We start from the raw sequence: 18898 nt of genomic DNA on the forward strand, positions 1-18898 counted from the left end.
CGTGGTAACCAGCTTCAATGACTATCATCCAGTAGCACTTACATCTACAGTGATGAAATATTTTGAGAGGTCGGTAATGAACTCCTGCCTGAGAGGTGACTTGGATCCACTCCAATTTGCTTACCTGGTCTACAGCAGATTCCAACTCACTGGCTCTTCATTCAGCCCTGGAACACCTGTACAGCAAAGATGCCTATATCAGGATGCCTTTATTAACTACAGTTCAGCATTCAATATCATCAAAACTAATCAATAGGCTTCAAGAGCTTGGCATCAGAATTCTCCTTGTGACATTGGATCCTCAGTTTTGTCACTTGCAGACCCTAGACAGTTCAGATTAGCAACAATATCTCCTCCATTAGCACAGCTGCATCACTAGGCTGCGTGCTTAGCCTGCTCCACTCACTTTACATTTATGACTGTGTGGCTAAGTACAGAACCAATGCCATATTCAAGTTTGTTGACGACACCACTGTCATAGGCTGAGTCAAAGATGGTGACAAATCAGCATATAGGAGAGAGATTGAAAATCTAGCTGAGTGATGCCATAACAACAACCTCTTACTCAATGTCATCAAAGCTAAGGGGATGATTATTGTCTTCAGGAGGAAGAAACCAGAATTCCATGAGCCAGTCCTCATTGAGGCATCAGGGGTGGAGAGAGTCAGCAACTTTAAATTCCTCACTGTTACTATTTCAGAGAACCTGTCCTGGGCCCAACATGTAAGCACAATTGTGAAGAAAGCACGACAGCACCTCTATATCCTCAGGAATTTGTAAGATTTGGTAGGACATCTAAAACCTTGACAAACTTCTAGAACTGTGCAGTGAAGAGTATATTGATTGGCTGCATTCATAGCCTGGTATGGAAACACCAGTGCCCTTGAACAGAAAATCGTACACAAAAAGTAGTGAATACAACCCAGTCCAAAACAGGTAAAAGCCTTCCCCACCACTGCCCACATCTGTATGGAGCATTGTCACAGAAAAGCAGCATACATCATCAGGGACCCCCATCGCCCAGGACATGCACTCGTCTCAATGCTGCCATCAGGAAAAAGGTACAGGAGATTCAGGACTCATACCATCAGTTTCAGGAACAGTTATTACCCCTCAGCCATCAGGGTCTTGAACCAGAGGGGATAACTTTACTCAACTTCACTTGCATCATCACTGAAATGTTCCTGCAACCTATGAACTCACTTTCAAGGACTCTTCATCTCATGTTCTCAATATTTATTTACTAATATTATTATTTGTTTCTTTTTGTATTTGAACAGTTCATCTTTTGAACATTGACTGAAAATTCAAGTCGGTGCAATCTTCCATTGATTCTATGATGGTTATTATTTTATTATGGATTTATTTTTATTATTATTTATGGATTTATTAGTATGTCTGTCTGTCAGTTAAGTATGCCAGCAAGAAACTGAACCTCGGGGTTGCATACTGTGACATATAGATACTTTGATAGTAACTTTACTTTAAGCTTTAGATTTCAATAAAAAAACAAATTGGGAAGTTTGTGCATTTCAAATTATTATTCTAATTAGATTAGCGATGATGATAGGATCTGAAAAATCAGCAAAAATTTGAACACCAAGACCAGATTATTGGCCAAGGTCGAGAATTGGAGGAATTCACACCTACAATATATGTCAATTCTTGCCAGTGTGTTTTGTTTCCTTTTCGTACGTGTGTGTGATTTCAACAAAATCTGTTGCTATTTAGGTCCTTTCCCTCCGTCGCACGTTCTTCCTCATTTGTTGGTGGCAACCCGTTTGCTTGTTGCAGGTATTTGCTTTTCGCTGGCTAATGAGCGAATCCTAAACCCTAGCATATCCTCCTCTGGTGCTGTAAAATGAGAGCTGCAATTTCTTCCTGCAGCAGGTACTATCACCACTCCCTACTCCCGCACTGTTTCTCAGCATTAACCAGAACCGCTGTCTGTGATCATGCGTCCCACTCCTCCTCCTTCTTTGCAGCAGAAGCCCCCGCCTATGTCTCTCAGTTAGGGCCGTCTCTACCGCTGGGCTCCTGCAGACGGAAGCGTGAGTGTTCGCTCTCAGATTGGAGGAGGGAGAACTTAATATGGCATCACAGCAGCCCGCGGAACGTGAGCTTGCTGCCAGAGCCCGGGCGACGTCAGATTTGGCAAACGATGTCAGGAAAAGCATAGGAAGAGGAAGTAGGGAAGGGGGCAGCCGAGTAATTAAAACAAAGGGTATAAAGAGCGCAATGCATTTAAGAGAGAGATAGGGCCAGCAAGTTAAAATTAAAATTGTTTGGATAGTAATTGCAGCCGACAGTGCAATTCCTTGGGAAGGAAGGCGCGGGTGCGCGCGGCGGGAGCGGCCGGCGGGGCGGGCGAGGGTGCGCGCGGGGCGGCGCGCGGCGGGAGCGGCCGGCGGGGCGGGCGAGGGCGCGCGCGGGGCGGCGCGCGGCGGGAGCTGACAGCTGGGCTGTGTAAACACTGAGGAGACACCGAGCCGCTGGCAACACCGTGGCAACCGGCCCCTACTGCTCCTTGGGTGGACACACTCACATACCACACGCACACACCCTGCACAGAGACATAGAATACTCTTCTGGAAATGAGGTAAGATTTAATGGCATTACACACACACACACACACACACAAAATCCCGTACGGATCATCCCTATTGCAATGCCAATACAAAAATAACTAAACCAATAATTATTCGGCAGTGAGTGTTCGAAGAGGGCTCCCGCTAGAGAGGAGGATTTTCAGATGGTGGGTGCTAGATGTGTGTAATGATGGTCTGTGTGCTCGAGTGTTTGCTTGCTTGCTGGCTGGCTGGCGGCTCCCGCTCTGCACAGTAGCCGCTGCCGTTTGTAGCCCCGGTTGATCAGCGCTGCAGATGCAGCTGTCTCAGCTCGGCATCCACACACTCTACAGATGTTTTCAGATCATCCGAGTTAGCGTTCATTGCTATTGCAGCAGCGTGCTCTCTCCAAACTAAACAGCCTATACGTGCAATGTAGCCGGTGACCTAGTAACATATCTTTCAATTTAACGTGACTAGAAATGACATGGGAAACAAATGAATGCCCTTGTAGGGATTGTTTATTTAATTGTTCACTTTAATCAAGTTGTAAACTAGATGCGGTTTGCAGCAAGCGGTTAACCAATGGGTTGGCTACGAGAAGGAATGACACTACAGAATTTTAGGTTTGCAAAGGAGAAGCCAGGCGGTAACACTGATGTCACGCACAGTCTATAACATGCAGTTAGGGGCATTGCTATCTTATTTAATATTTTAAAGAAATGAGTTTGAATATTGAAATTGGTTCATAGCAAACAAGTAAAGCAACGTTCCTATTGTTAGTGGATTGATCTACGAATCTTCCGATGCACATTGGCAAAGCCAATCTAGCATAAGAACCATCTGCTAGTAAATGGCCCTGTATTAAGAATATGCAAGAAAATGAGAAAACTCAAAAATGCACTTTATGTAAAAAAAAGTGTTCTTTTTCCTTTCTGGGGAGTTTGTTTAATTAAACTTTTTAATATCAAGGATTAGTTTAACTGTGGAGAGGTATGAAATAGTTTAAATTGTTAACTGTGTTGCTGTAAAACTTGTTTACCTTATAGAAAAACACTTCACAGGAATTCTGGTTGTTAGATTATTTAGAAATTTGTTTTTGTAGAAAAAAGACTAGGACACTAACGTGCTGTGTTGGTAAAATAGTTTTGTACAGTACACATGGATGTGTTGCATTTTTGGCATCAAAATTATGAAAGGCCATTTATATTTCAAACATACTCTTATTCTTAATTTGGGTAATGTCAAAGAGAAAAATACCCATTTGCTGTCATTTAGCAATGATATAAAACATTTTTATAATAATGCAAGACTAAACCCACAATAAAAAGTCATTTTTTTATGATGATCATTGGTCAGGTGATCATATCTGACACAGGTTTTGAGCTGATAATCATGGAATTTAAACCTTATTCTTAGTCTCCAAAAGTCTATGGCTAAGGAGAGGTTCACAGGTACTTCAGAGGTGATAGGAAGACTTTTTTCCGCAGTATGTCTAAATTTCTGAGGATCAGAGGCAAAAGAGAATACATGGAGATTTGGAGAGAAACAGCTGGGCTAAGAGGGTGAATGGTAAAAGTTACAATAAAACCAGATAAATAGATGTAGAGCTCATTGGGTAATGTAATTCAAATGTAATAGAGGGAAATTAACAGCAGTGGAGATACTGGAATTCAGAAGTGAAGAAGCTAGTAGGCAGGGTAAAGACAGAATGTGAAGCGTAATAGTCAAGCCATATGTGGTACAAGTGGAGAGGGAGAGCTCACTATTTCTTGGCTCAAATGTGGTATATTGGGTTTAGTTTCAGAGAGTATTGCTGGTTCTTGTATTGCATCCAATCACTATCCTTACAGCAGGCTAGACTTTACCTATCAGCAGACTGTTTAATAGTGATGATATCACTGCTATAGCTAACACTGCCCTCACCTGACATAGTGCACATGGACCTATTCCAGTATGCATCACTGGGTGGGTAGTTGTTAGTAGGAGAAATCTTAGGTGATGATTTTGTTTTATTTTTGTGTTCACTGTTACCCTAGCTGAATTCAGCTAATTTAACACAAGCCAGAGACTGAATGCAATACATTCCTGTTCTGCATGATTCAAGTGGGTATGGAGTCGATGTGTTCACCCACTATGTGATATGCTGGGAGCTCACAGAATGTAATTTTAAGTTAAGCTTGTTTTGAATCATAATTTGTACTTTCTGTATTACTTTATGTTAAATGCTTGCTTTTATTTGTTCAAATACATTAAAAAATCATATACTTGTACTCATACAACCATGCAATTTTGCATTACCACTTTTACCTTGTATAGTTTAGTTAACCTTCTCTGCCGTGCCCTAAGATGGCAAACTGATATTTTGTTTGCAAGCCTATGCCAGAGCTGCTCTGTAACTCCTAATTAGGAAGTGCATGCAAGTGTTGAAGTTTCATGGAATTTACCATGGGGGAATTATGAATCCACCTCCTGCCATGCCAACATTGGGGCATTTCTTAAGCTCTTTAAAGGACAAATGCTCAATGAATGTCTTATGATAGTTTTGAATGGCTTAAAAATACACCCTTGCATTAATTAGAAAGAGGCACATGTAGCTGCTCTCCCAAATTGGACAACTGTCTTTTCACTGCTTCCTTGAAAAATTTAAAAGACTCGTTTATTCTTGGTACCTGCTTCTCAGTACTCACTTTCCATTGTTAGAAAAAAAACAGAAATTGAAAGCAATAAGTCCCCAATGATATAGCATTATAGCATATGCTATATCTCCAAAATGGCATTTCCAGGTCAAGTTTCAATAATCTGAAAGAGCTAGTCTTTATAGAGAGAACTTACTGTAACTGTTAATTTACATATGTTTTAAACACAGGGCAATAGAAGAACAAGTATCACCCACACTGTTTAGTAGTTTACAGAATTGTATCAGTTTTATCTTTTATTGCCAGTAATACTTGATGTACTAAGAAAACAAAATATGATTTTTGCAAGTTATTTATATATTTCATTACCTATGTGGACTTAACCAGAACCATTGATTAAGATGCAGGCCCAAAATCTATGTATTGTCTGTTAACACAGAAATCTAATGTCTAAAGTTGGATTATGTTGCAAACTTGGAATTGAGAACACATTTTTTAGGTATGATGATGAAAAGATTGCTTCATGGTTAAAAGCCAGACTACAAAGCACCTAAAGTTAGAACAATAATATGAAAATTATTAGATTGACTTTTATAAATGCTTAAGAAGTTATTTGTAACTTGCAAAAGTAAATATATTAGAGGTTAAGCTTTAGAATGATCAAACATGTTGGTTAGCATTGCAAAACTCCCTCATTCTAGCATTTTTGCTGGATTTGATAATTTTGATCCAGTGAGTTTTGGAATTGTGCAGATTATCATTTATTTGGATTAAACAGACCAAATTAAGTTTTAATTTCCTAAAAGAAAGAGTAAAATGTGTGAAAGCTGTAATACTTTCAAAACTTCACCCTGTCCCAACACACTTTTCATCAGTGAAGTACTTTTGAATTGCTGGCATTGTTAATGTTGTGAATGTGACCACCAATTTACAGAGAACGAATGCCCAAATAAACAGGAAAATCCTAAGGACAAAAGTCCCTATTGGTATAATTTTAAACAAGAACTGTGGAATTATGCTACAGATAATTCCACAGTTCTTCCTTGACATATACTATAGGAGTTCTGTATTGCTGAGAGAGCAGGGTATGCATCAATCACTAAATTGATGTTAAATCTACCATGTTATACCAGTAAGAAAATTTTGTTGCATTGTTTAAAGAAAAATATTTGAACACAATTTCCTCATTGTATACATTCCTTGTTGATTTATTCCATCGTATTAAATTGCTAATGAATTCATGTGATCTCAGTGAAGAGTCACTAGAAACATTTTATTAATTTGATGAGGATTTATTCGGTATGACTGTGATGAGGTAAAATACAGAGCCTCAAAACAGGCAATATTTTCACATTTAACGTAAAAAATGTACCTGCTTTGCAGAATGGTGTAGTGTTCAGAGCATATTGGTGCTTGTTTGAAATCACTTTGTGATCCTTAGTGAATGGAAGTGGGCTCTGAAATTTTATGTGCACATTGGTATAATTTCTACTCTCATACAGTGACAAGATTCTGATGCCACAAAACACTGGATGCACATTTTAGCATATCTTGCTTGTAATTATGTGGCAGCATGAAGCACTTCATTATGCCACCAAAAGACAGTACTTTCAATACAATGACATGTTATATACACCCACTCCAAGGCGCTAAAAATAAATAGAATTTAATTCTTCTTTAAAGGATATTTTTACATGAATGCAGTGGTTTTAAATGTAAGATCCAATTAATAAGCTGATGTCTGGATTATGGATTGATGTTCTTGAACTTGTGTAGCTTAGTAGTCATTTTTTCATACAAAATTAATTATTGTGGAAGTTTTAGACGTGTTGACACTTGAGTCATTGTGTCAACACCTTGGCATTTAGATATTGCAAACTCATCCAGTTGTGATTTTTTTGTCTTTTACAGAATATTGTTATTTATTTTAAGATATGTTTTAGCTGTATTTATGATCCATGTAGTTAGACTCGTAGAGTCATGGAAAAGTACACCACAGACACAGGCCTTTTGGCACATCTACTCCATGCCTAACCATTTAAACAGCCTATTCCCATCAACCTGCATGGGGACCATAGCCCTCCATATCCCGACCATCCATGTACCTATCCAAACTTGTCTTAAACATTGAAATCGAAATTGCATCCAGCCCACCACTTGCACTGGCAGCTTGTTCCATGCTCTTGAGTGAAGAAGTTTTCCCTAATGTGCCTATTAAACTTTTCACCTTTCACCCTTAACCCATGACCTCTAGTTCTTATCTCACCCATGTTCAGTGGAAAAAGCCTGCTTGCATTTACCCTATCTATACCCCTCATAATTTTATATACCTTTATCAAATCTCCCCTCAATCTTCTACTTTCCAAGGAATAAAGTCCTAACCTAATAGGACTTAATAGTAAAATTTATCACTGAAATACAGAGAACTGAGATAGCTGAAGCTACATATTATGCAAAATTAAAATGAATGTGTGTCATTAAGATAGGCTTTCAGAATCCAGTAGATCCAACCAGAGGTTTTCACCTTGTTAAGGTAGGCAAATAGTCCATGTATATAAAGATGAGGAACATTCTCAAAATGACAGCAGAATAAAAAGACCTTTTGGACACGTGCACTCAAACAGACTGCATTCATATTAAGCACCTTGCCTTTTCAACCATAGAACAATCAAACACCGTTAACCAAGCATGAACTGATGAACAAAACATTCCAGAAATGGAGCAGGGTTTGACAAATGGAAAAGTAGTGATATGTTTATCTGATTCAACACCATAAAAGGAACAACATCAGAATATCAAAGGCTGTAAAAGTTTGTAGAACACAGCTTTAAATGGAAATGCCTATGTTCACCTCAGCAACACATAATTTTCTTTAACCAAAGTAAAACCTAGTGCACACTTTACTTATCATTTTATTGTTGCTCTAAGCCGGGGGTCGGCAACCTGCGGCTCCCGAGCCATTTGTGGCTCTTTCACCTCTGTGCTGCAGCTCCCTGTGGCTTTGGGAAATAATTGGTCAGTATTTAATTAAAATGTATTTTATGTTAGTTTGTTAGCTTTTGAAATGTAAATCTAAATTTGAAGATTATGGTGATCTTGTACAATCTAAGTGTGGCGACACATTTCCTGCCACATCCGAAACGGCTCACAATTAGCCAGCATTCCGGCTAAGGGAGATAGCCTACGGGGGTTTGTGAGTACTCGTCTTTTGCAGCATCTGCGTCCATGGGGGCTGGGTTGAGGGAGGCTTAAAAGCAAGGCTGTTTAGTTCGAATAAAGCTATCTTTGACTGCAGTTTACTGACACCGCTACAACGTGTTTTTATCGCTGGCTGTCCAGACGGAAGGTGCTGAAACGCTTTGTCGCGTGTCTGGAAGAAGTGAAAACTTTCCTGGGCAGCAAAGGGCTCACCTTTCCTGAGCTGGAACAGCCAGAGTGGCTGGAAAAGCTACACTTCATGGTAGACATGACAGCGCACCTGAACACGCTGAACACAGCTCTTCAGGGGTAAGGACGTACAGCCCTGCACATGTTGGAGGATGTTTTGGCATTCGAGCGCAAGTTGACAGTGCTTGCCAGAGATTTACAGAAAGGCACTTTGTCTCACTTCCCCAATTTGAGAGAGTTCAAACAAGGTCACGACATGATAATTTCGGAGTATTTACATTCTGCAATCATCGCAATGCAAACATCGTTTGGGAAACGCTTCTGTGAGTTCAGAGAGGAAAAAAACACATTATCCTTCCCGGTCACTCCCTTAAGCATCGATCCTTCCCTACTGAATACGACTGCATTGGCAGGTGTGAGTCAACCTGATCTTGAGATGGAACTGGCCGACATAGCCGACAAAGACATATGGGTGTCCAAGTTTAGACGCTTGACAGCAGACCTTGAAGATGTTGCCCGTCAGAAGGCCGTTCTTGCTCAGAAACACAAATGGAGTGATATTGAAAACCTTCCGAAACCGGACAAACTTGTGTTCGAAACATGGAATGCTATGCCCGACATTTATGTAAACATTAAAAAGTATGCGCTTTGAGTCCTGTCGATCTTTGGATCCACATATGTAAGTGAGCAGGTGTTCTCCAACATGAACTTTATTAAAAACAAACATCGTGCACGCCTCACAGATGACAGCTTGCGATCCTGTGTAAAGATGAAGGTGACGTCATACAGCCCTGATGTGCAGACGCTGTGCGCTGAGGTCCAGGAGCAGAAATCCCATTAACCAAGTATGATAAATATTTTAATTGCCTATTATTTTATGTATATTCATATTTTTTCATTGTTCAGTGAAATAGTCCTTTTATTTTTCAGGCTGACAGCTGGCTGATGTTATTTTTGGTTTGCTGCTGGCGGAAAATTTAAGTTCGGCGTTTTTCATAAATACAAGAAGGACTCAAATAGACATTGAGTGTTTTACTTAAAAGTAACTTTCAACCCAACGTCTTTTTTTCGGAGTTCAAAATGTTTTTGTTGCATGCAGAAATGTAATTTCGTTTTCTCTGCAGGAGTTCATCAATTTCATAAATGCAACACATTATAGTTTGTTTATACATAGCATAAAGGCAAAAAAAACGTTGTATGCAGTGTTATTTCATTTTAAATGTCAAACGGGTTTTGCGGCTCCCAGTGTTTTCTTTTCTGTGGGAAACGGGTCCAAGTGGCTCTTTCAGTGGTAAAGGTTGCTGACCCCTGCTCTAAGCTTTTTGATAACTTACAGTAGGGCACTGTATTTATATCATTACAACATAACTCAATATAATACAATGACTACAATTGAACATCGTGAATGCACTGGATGTTATCTTCCAAAATTTTATGAATTCTTGAATAGCTCCCACAAGTAACAAATGTAACTCCACTATTTAACAAAGGAGGAACAGAAGAAAATAGATAGCTATAGCCTGAGATCAGTAATAGAGAAAATGTGGCAATCTATTAAGTGGTAATGGAGCACTTGGGAAATGGTAACACTGGACAACAAAGATTTTGCTTCTTGAATACTTTTGAGTGTATCTTATGGAGTCTGTGCTGCTGATCATGAAAATTACCATGAAGTTTCCCTATCATGCACCATTTTTTTGAAGTCACCTATATTATTCCAATTCATAATTCAAGTCAGAATAACTGATGTCAAGGTTAAGGAAGACAGTTTTTGTCAGTCTACAAATCAGACAGGTCATCAATGACGGGCAATTTGAACAATCTCTCATGGGTCTGGAAAAAAATCACATGGAAGGCATTCAAGGATGTTGTTGAAAATTTTCTTGGCAACTACCGAGCATCAAACTACGAGCGGCTGGTTGACAACATGCTTCAAGCATTTAAACCTAACCTATAATGTGCAACATGTCACTAAAGATTCATTTTCTGCATCCCCATTTCAACTTCTTTCCTGCAAATCTCGGCACTGTCAGTAACAAGCATGGTGAAAGGTTTCACCAACACATTGCGGTCATGGACAAACAGTATCAGGGCAACTGGAACCCATCAATGCTGACTGATTATTGTTGAACTTTTAAGCAAGAAGCCTCAGAAACTGAGTTCAAATGAAAATCATCAACAAAACATTTTAGCTTAGTTGAACTATTGCAAAGCGTCAGCATTGTTATGCCATTAAACGCATTATATTCAATAAAAGTTAATTTCTTGTTTCTCCAAGTTCCCACATTATACAAATACTCTGAAATTATATTTGTGTTCAGCTTCAAGTGGTCTGTCATAAACAAAAAATATTTCTGAGGAAGCAACATTTTCGAAAAAAATTGTTGTCCAGTGTAATAGGTTCAGGCAGTTAACATAGAATTATGAAATTGTGTTTGATAAGTTTGTTGATGTGCCAATTTCAGACATTTAGAAGACTTTCACTAAGGTGCCACCACATTGCATAGTATAGAATATAGAACAGTACAGTGCAGTACCTGCCCTTTATCCCACAATGATGTGCTGACCTTTTAACCTACTCCTAAGCCTTCCTTCTGAACACAGCCCATTTTATTTCATCCATGTGCTTATCTAAGAGTCTCTTCAATGCTCCTAATTGTTCAACCTCTTATACCACCACTGGTAGCACATTCCTAGCACTTGCCACTCTGTGTAAAAAAAAGAATCCACCTCCAACATTTCCTCTAAACATTGGTCCACACACCTTAAAACGATGTTCTCTGGTATGACCCATTGCCTCTCTTGCAAACAGATGCTATGTGCCCAATCTATCAATGCCTCTTATAATCTTATACATCTTGTTCAAAATCACCTCTCATCCTGCTTTGATCCTAAGAGAAGAGCCCCAACTGGCTCAACCTTTCCTCATAAAAGATATTCTCAAATCCAGACAGCATCTTGGTAAATTACCTCTGTCCTCTCTCTAATGCTTCTGCTTCTTTCCTATAATGAAGTGACCAGAACTGAACACAATATTCAAAGTGTGGTCTAACCAGAGTTTTATAGAGCTGTAATATTACCTCATGGCACTTGAGCTCATTCCCCTGATTATTGAAGGACATCACATCATACAGTCTGTCTTCTTAACCACCCTATCAACTTGCATAGTAACTTTTACGGATTTATGGACTTGGACCCCAAGATTTGTCTGTTCCTCCACACTGCTAAGAATTCTGCCATTAACCATGTATTTTGCCTTGAAATTCAACCTTCCACAGTGAATCATTTTATACTTTTCCAGATTATACTGCATCTGCTACTTGCCAGCTCAGCTCTGCGTCCTGTTTATGTCCCACTGTAACCTATGACAAACTTCTATATGCTCCACAGCACCATCAATCTTCATGTAATTTGCAAACCTACTAACCCACCGTTCCACTTCCTCATCCAGGTTATTTATAAATATCACAAAAAGAAAGGGTCCCAGTGAAGATCCCTACAAAGCACCACTGGTCAATGACCTCCAGGCAGAGGGGTTGGGGAACTGGGGTTCAATGTTCTTGTTGGTGTTTTTCTGTGTGGGCAACCTGTTAGTTTTTGTGTATGAGAGAGGGAGTTGGGGATTTGATGTTATTGTTGCTGCATTTTTTGTGAGGGAGGGGATTGGGGATTTGGGGTTCGATGTTTCAGCTTCCATTTTTATGTGGGCAATCTATTAGCTTTTGTGCGAGGGAGGAGATGGGGAAAGAGTTTGGGGTTTGAGAGTTTTGTTTCTTTTTCCTTTTTGTGCTGGGAGGGGGTTGATGTCTTTTTTCTATATTTCATGGATATCTGGAGAAGACGAATATCAGAGTTGAATTGTACATGCGTACTTTGACAATAAAATGAACCTTTGAACCTTTTGAATATGCTCCATCAAATAAACCCCTCTGCCTTGGGCAGGCTGGCCAGATCTGAATCGATGTAGCCAAGTTGCTATGGATTGCACACCTCATGACTTTTTGGATAAGCCTTCCATGGGAAACCTTGTCAAACACTTTACTAAAATCTATATGCACCATATCCACAGCTCTTATCTTCAGCAATTTCTTTTGGCACTTCCTTGAAAAAGTCAATCAGACTAATGAGGCGCAATCTGCCGCTCACAAACTCATGTGTCTATTCCTAATAAGAATATACTTCTCCAAATGCTCGTAGATCTTGTCCTAAGAATCCTTTCTATTAGTTTACCCCCTACTGACATGAGAATTACTGATCTGTAATTCCTAGGATTACATCTATTACCCTTCTTGAATGAAGTGTATCACATAGAGTAACAACATTCACCATTGTGAATTGGAGATAACATATCAATGTGGAAAATGGAGATAAAAAGAACACATGGACGCTGTGAGCAATGGGGTGATAATGGCACTAGTCCAAGGGCCTCAACTGTTCACAATTTATATCATTATTTTGGATGAGGAAATCATGTAAATATCAGTATTTGCTGATAACCCACACCATTGCTGGCCATAGTATCAATTATGAGGAGGGTCCAGAAGGCAGGGGGAAATTGACTGGCAAAGAGCAAAGGTAAGGAAGTAGCGAATGGATCTAATCTAGAAATATGTGTGACTGTTTACTATTAAGAAAATAGAACTGGAGATTTTTTATGTAGTGAAATTGAAGGTTGGTGGTATTCAAAGGCACACCTAAGTATCAGAATCAGGTTTAATATCAGCAGCATATGTCGTGAAATGTGTTAATTTTATGGCAGCAGCACAATGAAATACATGATAAATAAATATAGAGAAAAAAACCTGAATTACATTAAGTATATATACTGTATGTCTCTTAAACAGTTAAGTTAAAATAAGTAGTGCAAAATAAAAACAGGTAGTGTTTAGGGGTTCAATGTCCATTTAGAAATCAGATGGCAGAGAGGAAGAAGCTGTTCCTGAGTATGTCTTCAGGCTTCTGTACCTCCTTCCTAATGGTATCAATGAGAAGGGGGCATGTCCTGGGTGGTGGTGGGTCTTTAATGATGGATGCCACCTTCCTAGGGCATCGCTCCTTGAAGATGTCTTGGTACCCAAGATGGTGCTAACTAATTTTACAAGCTTCTACAACTTATTTCAATCTTGTGCAGTAGCCCCTCGCCCCCGCTCCATACCTGATGCTGATGCAGCCAGTCAGAATACTCTCTGTAGTACATTTGTAGAAGTTTTTGAGTGTTTAATTGACAAACCAAATCTCCTCAAACTCCTGATGAAATATAGCTGTTGTCTTGCTTTCTTTATATCTGAATCAATATGTTGCGTCCAGTTTAGGTCCTCAGAGATATTGACACTCAGGACCTTGAGATTGCTCACTCTCTCCACTTCTGAACCCTCTATGAAGATTGGTTTGTATTCCCTCATCTTACCCTTCCTGAAGTCCACAATCAGCTCTTTGGTTTTCCTGACGTTGAGTGTATGGTTGTTGCTGCAGCACCACTCAACTAACTGGTAGATCTCACTCCTGTACACCCTCTCATTTCTATCTGAGATTCTATCAACAATGGTTGTATCATCATAATTTATAGACGACAATTGAGCTCTGCCTAGCTACACTGTCATGGGTGTAAAGAGAGAGTAGATCAGTGGGCTAAGCACACATCCCTGTGGTGTGTCAGTGTTGATTGTCAGCAAGGTGGAGATGTTATTTCTAATTCACACAGATTATGGTTTAACAGTTAGGAGCTCGAGCATCCAGTTGCAGAGGGAGGTACAGAGGCCTAGGTTCTGTAGCTGTAGGAATGATGGTGATAACTGCTGAGCTATAGTCAATAAACAGCATTCTGACATAGCTACTTATATTGTCCAGGTGATCCAAGGCCACATGGTGAGCCATTGAGATCGCATCTGCTGTAGACCTATTGTGGCGATAGACAAATTGCAGTGGGTTCAGGTCCTTCCTATGACAGGTGCTGGTTCTAGCAATGACCAAAGCAACTCAAAGCATTTCATCACTGTAGATATGAGTGCTACTGGTTGACAATCGTTAAGGCAGCACACACTGCTTTTCCTGGGCACTGGTATAATTATTGCCCTTTTGAGGTAGGTGAGAACTTCTGACAGTAGCAATGAGAGATTGAAGATGTCTTTGATTACCCCTGCCAGTTGGTTGGTGCCAGTTTCCATAGCCTTGCCAGATACTCCACCGGGTTCTGCTGCCTTGTGAGGGTTTACCCTCTTGAAAGACAACATGACATCGTCCTCTGAGACAGAAATCACAAGGTCACTGGACGTTGCAAGGATCCTCAGAGCTGTGGTTTTATTCCCCCTTTCAAAGGAAGCATAAAAAGCATTGAGCTCGCCTGGTAGTGAAGCATCACTGCCATTCAAGATGCTGGGTTTTACTTAGTAGGAATTAATGGCCTGCAAACCCTGCCAGAGTGATGTGCGTTCAACATTGCCTCCAACCATTCTCAGAATTGTTTCTTGGGTCTTGAAATAACCCTCTGCATATCATAACTCGCTTTCTTATACAGACCTGGTCCGTGTAAAACCTCACTGAACATTAATATGTAGTTTCAGCAAGCAATCAAGGAGACAGATGATATGTAAAAGGATTTGAGTACAAGAGTAGGGATGTTTGCTACAATTTTATAGAACTCTAATGAGACCACATCTTGAATATTGTATACAGATCTGATCTTCTACCCAAGAAAGAATATACCTTTGATATTGAAAGTGCAGCAAATATTCACCATTTTGATTTCAAGGCTTTTAGGATTGTTGCATAATGAAAGATTAAGCAGATTTGCCCTATTTTGTCTCGAGTCCTGAAGAATGAGAGTAGATATCAATGATGGATACAGAATTTATATGACATTTCATAGAAGTAGATAGGGAGTTGATGTTTCATCTGCCTGTGGGGTCAAGGGCCAGAGTTACAGTCTCAAAGTAATTGCCCATTCAAGGCTGAACTGAAAAGAAATATCTTCACTGTGAGGATACAGAATCAATGGAATTTCTTTCTCAGGTGCTGAATATATCCGGGACAGCGATCAATAGATATTTAGATATCAGGGGAAACAAGGAATTTTATAGGGTTAATATGGGAGAGTGGTGCTGAGGTTAAAGCTCAATTGTTGTCTTATTGAGTAACGAGCATACGCAAACAGATGAATTGCATCCTCCTGCTTCTATTTCTGATGTTCTTACATTGTGAGGAATTTGGTCATAGCTGGAACTGGTGAGGGAGTGATCTCATTCTTCAGCATTTAATGGAATGGAATTGTAACTTTATCAATTAGCCCCACTTATGACAAATTAAAGAAACTGACAAGGAAAAATAATCTGTACTTTGAGTTGGAACTGAAAATTTTAAACATAGAGGAATAAATATAAAAAACAATGACAAATGTACTAGCATCTAGCAAGTAGGTAATCATCAAGTGTGAATAAAATTTATTCCAAGGTGCTACAAGAAGCAAGGAAAACCTCAAGAAAAAGAAGTGGATCATTATTCAATCCACTTTTGCAATGGCCTTGATGCTGGAGATTAAAGGAAAGGCATGTCTAACTGAATTGAATTTTTTTTGAGAAGGTAATGAGTGTTAATGAAAATTTGACATTTAATGTGCCCTTCATGGATTGTAGCAAGGCACATTATATAATTGCTTGCCTTTATTGGCCAAGCCTTAAAACAAGAGTGCAGGGGAAATGTCAGTACTATATAAAGCACTTAGGTCACAGCTAGAGCTACTTCGATGGTCCCTTAGGTCATCAACAATTTGTTTTCACTTGAGTTTTACCAGCGCCAAAGTAGCTTAATCTGTGCAGGAGGGGCAAAGCCTTGACAGATGCATGATAAAACATAGTTAATTGGTTTGAGTTGCTGAATGCTTTTTCCAGTCTTTGGGCTTGTGTTTTGCATACCTCATCAGAGAAACTTGAAGTGCTTGGTGCTTTTCTGAATACTTATTCCCATGCTTTAGTGCTGGATGCTAACCCGAGGCAGGATGTTGATATTACTTTGCTTATCTTCCCCACAACTTGAAGATTGTCTTACTGATAGCGTTTGTAGTAATTCAGCAGTGCCAGTTATATATTGTTTAGACCTTTATATTCGTATTATATAAGAGGGTCAGGGTCATTGCTGCTTGGTAGACTATGAGCTTAGTGTTATATTTCAGATCATAGTTTTCAAATATTGTTTTCCATGATCAGCTAAAGGCTGTGTTAGCACACTGAATGTAGAATCCAAGTCTCCCTACACTGAGGGATAGTTTCTGAGATGTGAAATATACTATAGTTTTCCCAAACTCTTGTTGTGGATCTTGTAATATATACAGGATATCACCCCTTGCAGAAAGAATGTGGAAGGTTGTAGAGGAGATGAGTTGATGAAATTAATTAGGGAATGTGGCTTTAAGTTGATTTGCAAAGTAATGGGGAAGAGTTGACTATTTTTTCCTCTTAAAGAGCAATAGCATTCTGGAATTCCTTGTCTGAAATTCTGGTTGAATCAAAAACACTCATCACATTTAAGATATACTTGGACGAGGATTTGAAGAAATTGAATTACAAGGCGATGACCTAAGCTGCTACTCAGGGTTCTGGCATTTACTGTATAGTTTGACTTCCTATTTTATGACATCTCATACCTGTCTGGATTAAGCTCCATCTGCCATTCTTCACCTCTATTTCTAACTAATCTATATTCATATATATCATTTTGTATCCTTCCTCCCTATCAACAGTTATGCTAATTTTTTTGTGTCATCTGCAAATTTGCTCATCAGCCCACCTACATTTCCATCAAAGCAATAGAGGTTTCAGCGGAACACAAATAGTCACAGATCTCCAGTCAGAATAATGCCCTCTGTGTTTGATGGCCAAGTCAATTTGCCAGTTCTCTGTGTATCTCAGGTGTCTTCACCCAGTGTATTATCCTACCATGAAGGACCTTGTCAGATGCTTTACTAAAGTTCATGTAAACACCATCCACTGCCATACCCTCATCAGTCATCTTCGTCACCTCCTCAGAAATCTCACTCAGTCTTATAAGACATGACGACCCAGACAGAAAGCCATGCTGACTAAACCTAACAAGAGGTTGGGTTGAATTGTTCTCCGATATTGACAATTTACTTGCAAATGTTTCATCACCATGCAAGGAAACCCTGTTAGTGCACTATTGATTCAACAGTGTACCGATAAAGTCTCCTCGCAGAGTGATGAATTATTTGCAAATAAATTGTCAAGATCAGATAGCAACTCGATCCATGTATCAACCACCCAAAATGCACATCTTCCAAATTATTTCCAAAAACCTAGCAAATCTGTTTCAGATCTGTGGAAATATATGGGCTTGAAAGATTCTAATATCAGCATGCAACACTTTTTTGCTAATTACGTTAAATTTGAGCTTAACATTCCATTTAATGCTCTGTCCTAACTTCCTACAATTAAACTACAGCAGGAGCAACTTCCATTTGAATAAATCCTGTCTCTAAGATTCTTCTCCAATAATTTCCTTCCCATTGATGTAAGGCTCACTGGCCCATAATTTCCTGTCTTGTCTCCATTGCCCTTCTTAAACAAGGAATCAATGTCTTCAGTCCTCTGGAACCTTACCTGTGACAAAATAGGAAAAAAAAATTCTGTCAAGGACCCAACAATCTTGCTTCTCTCAATAATCTGGGATAGATTATTGGCATTAGTGACAGACCAATCGAGTTGCAGAGAGAGAAAGAGCTTTGCACAGGTCGGGGAGAAGAGTTTAAAAAAGGAGCATTCCATTGGGTTTGGCTCATTAACAGTGGACCAATTGATTTGAAATTCATTAACAGGAGCAAACAAAAGTAAAGCAGGGTCAAGGCAGAGCGGCCATTGTGTGAGTGGACCAGTGTACGAGTGGGAATTTACGGCTTTGGTGGGAAGGCACAGGTAAGTAGCAGGTAAGGCTGTTGTAGTGATTGAATAAAAAGTCACTAAATTACAGCTAATTAAATAAAGTAGGGATGATGCAGGATCAGGTGATGTACTGTAGCTGCATGGTGTGGGAGCTGGTGGACCCCATTGTTGTCCTGGTGACTACATCTGCAGCAAGTTTTGGCTGCTTGGGGAACTCAGGCTCAAAGTTGATGACCTGGAATCTGCACTTCAAACACTGCGGCACATCAGCGAGGTGGAGGGTTACCTGGATTCTCTGTTTCAGGAGGTAGTCAAACACATTAGATTAGCTTTCTTTTTCAATCTTTTTATTATTATTATTATTAATATCAACAAAATACAATCGAGTTAAATGCGTGGCTTAAGGTTTGGTGTGGGA

General features: G+C 39.5%; 1 protein-coding gene across 2 annotated transcripts in view; it reads left to right on the forward strand.

Moving 5' to 3' along the window:
* Positions 1-1942: 1942 nt before the first annotated feature.
* The window catches only part of LOC132386690 (ena/VASP-like protein), a 251111-nt gene continuing 234155 nt past the window's right edge, over positions 1943-18898 (forward strand). The window contains exon 1 of one of the 2 annotated variants that reach the window (XM_059959060.1): positions 1943-2051. Coding sequence is in view for 1 of the 2 variants with exons in the window: in XM_059959050.1 (XP_059815033.1) it covers positions 2595-2599 (5 nt within the window). In the remaining variant the exon portion in view is untranslated. Of the gene's footprint in view, positions 2052-2416; positions 2600-18898 lie in introns of those variants that run through there. The other variant, XM_059959050.1, reaches the window with a different exon arrangement.

The sequence above is a fragment of the Hypanus sabinus genome, chromosome 2 (genome assembly GCF_030144855.1).
Source record: "Hypanus sabinus isolate sHypSab1 chromosome 2, sHypSab1.hap1, whole genome shotgun sequence".
NCBI lineage: Eukaryota > Metazoa > Chordata > Chondrichthyes > Myliobatiformes > Dasyatidae > Hypanus > Hypanus sabinus.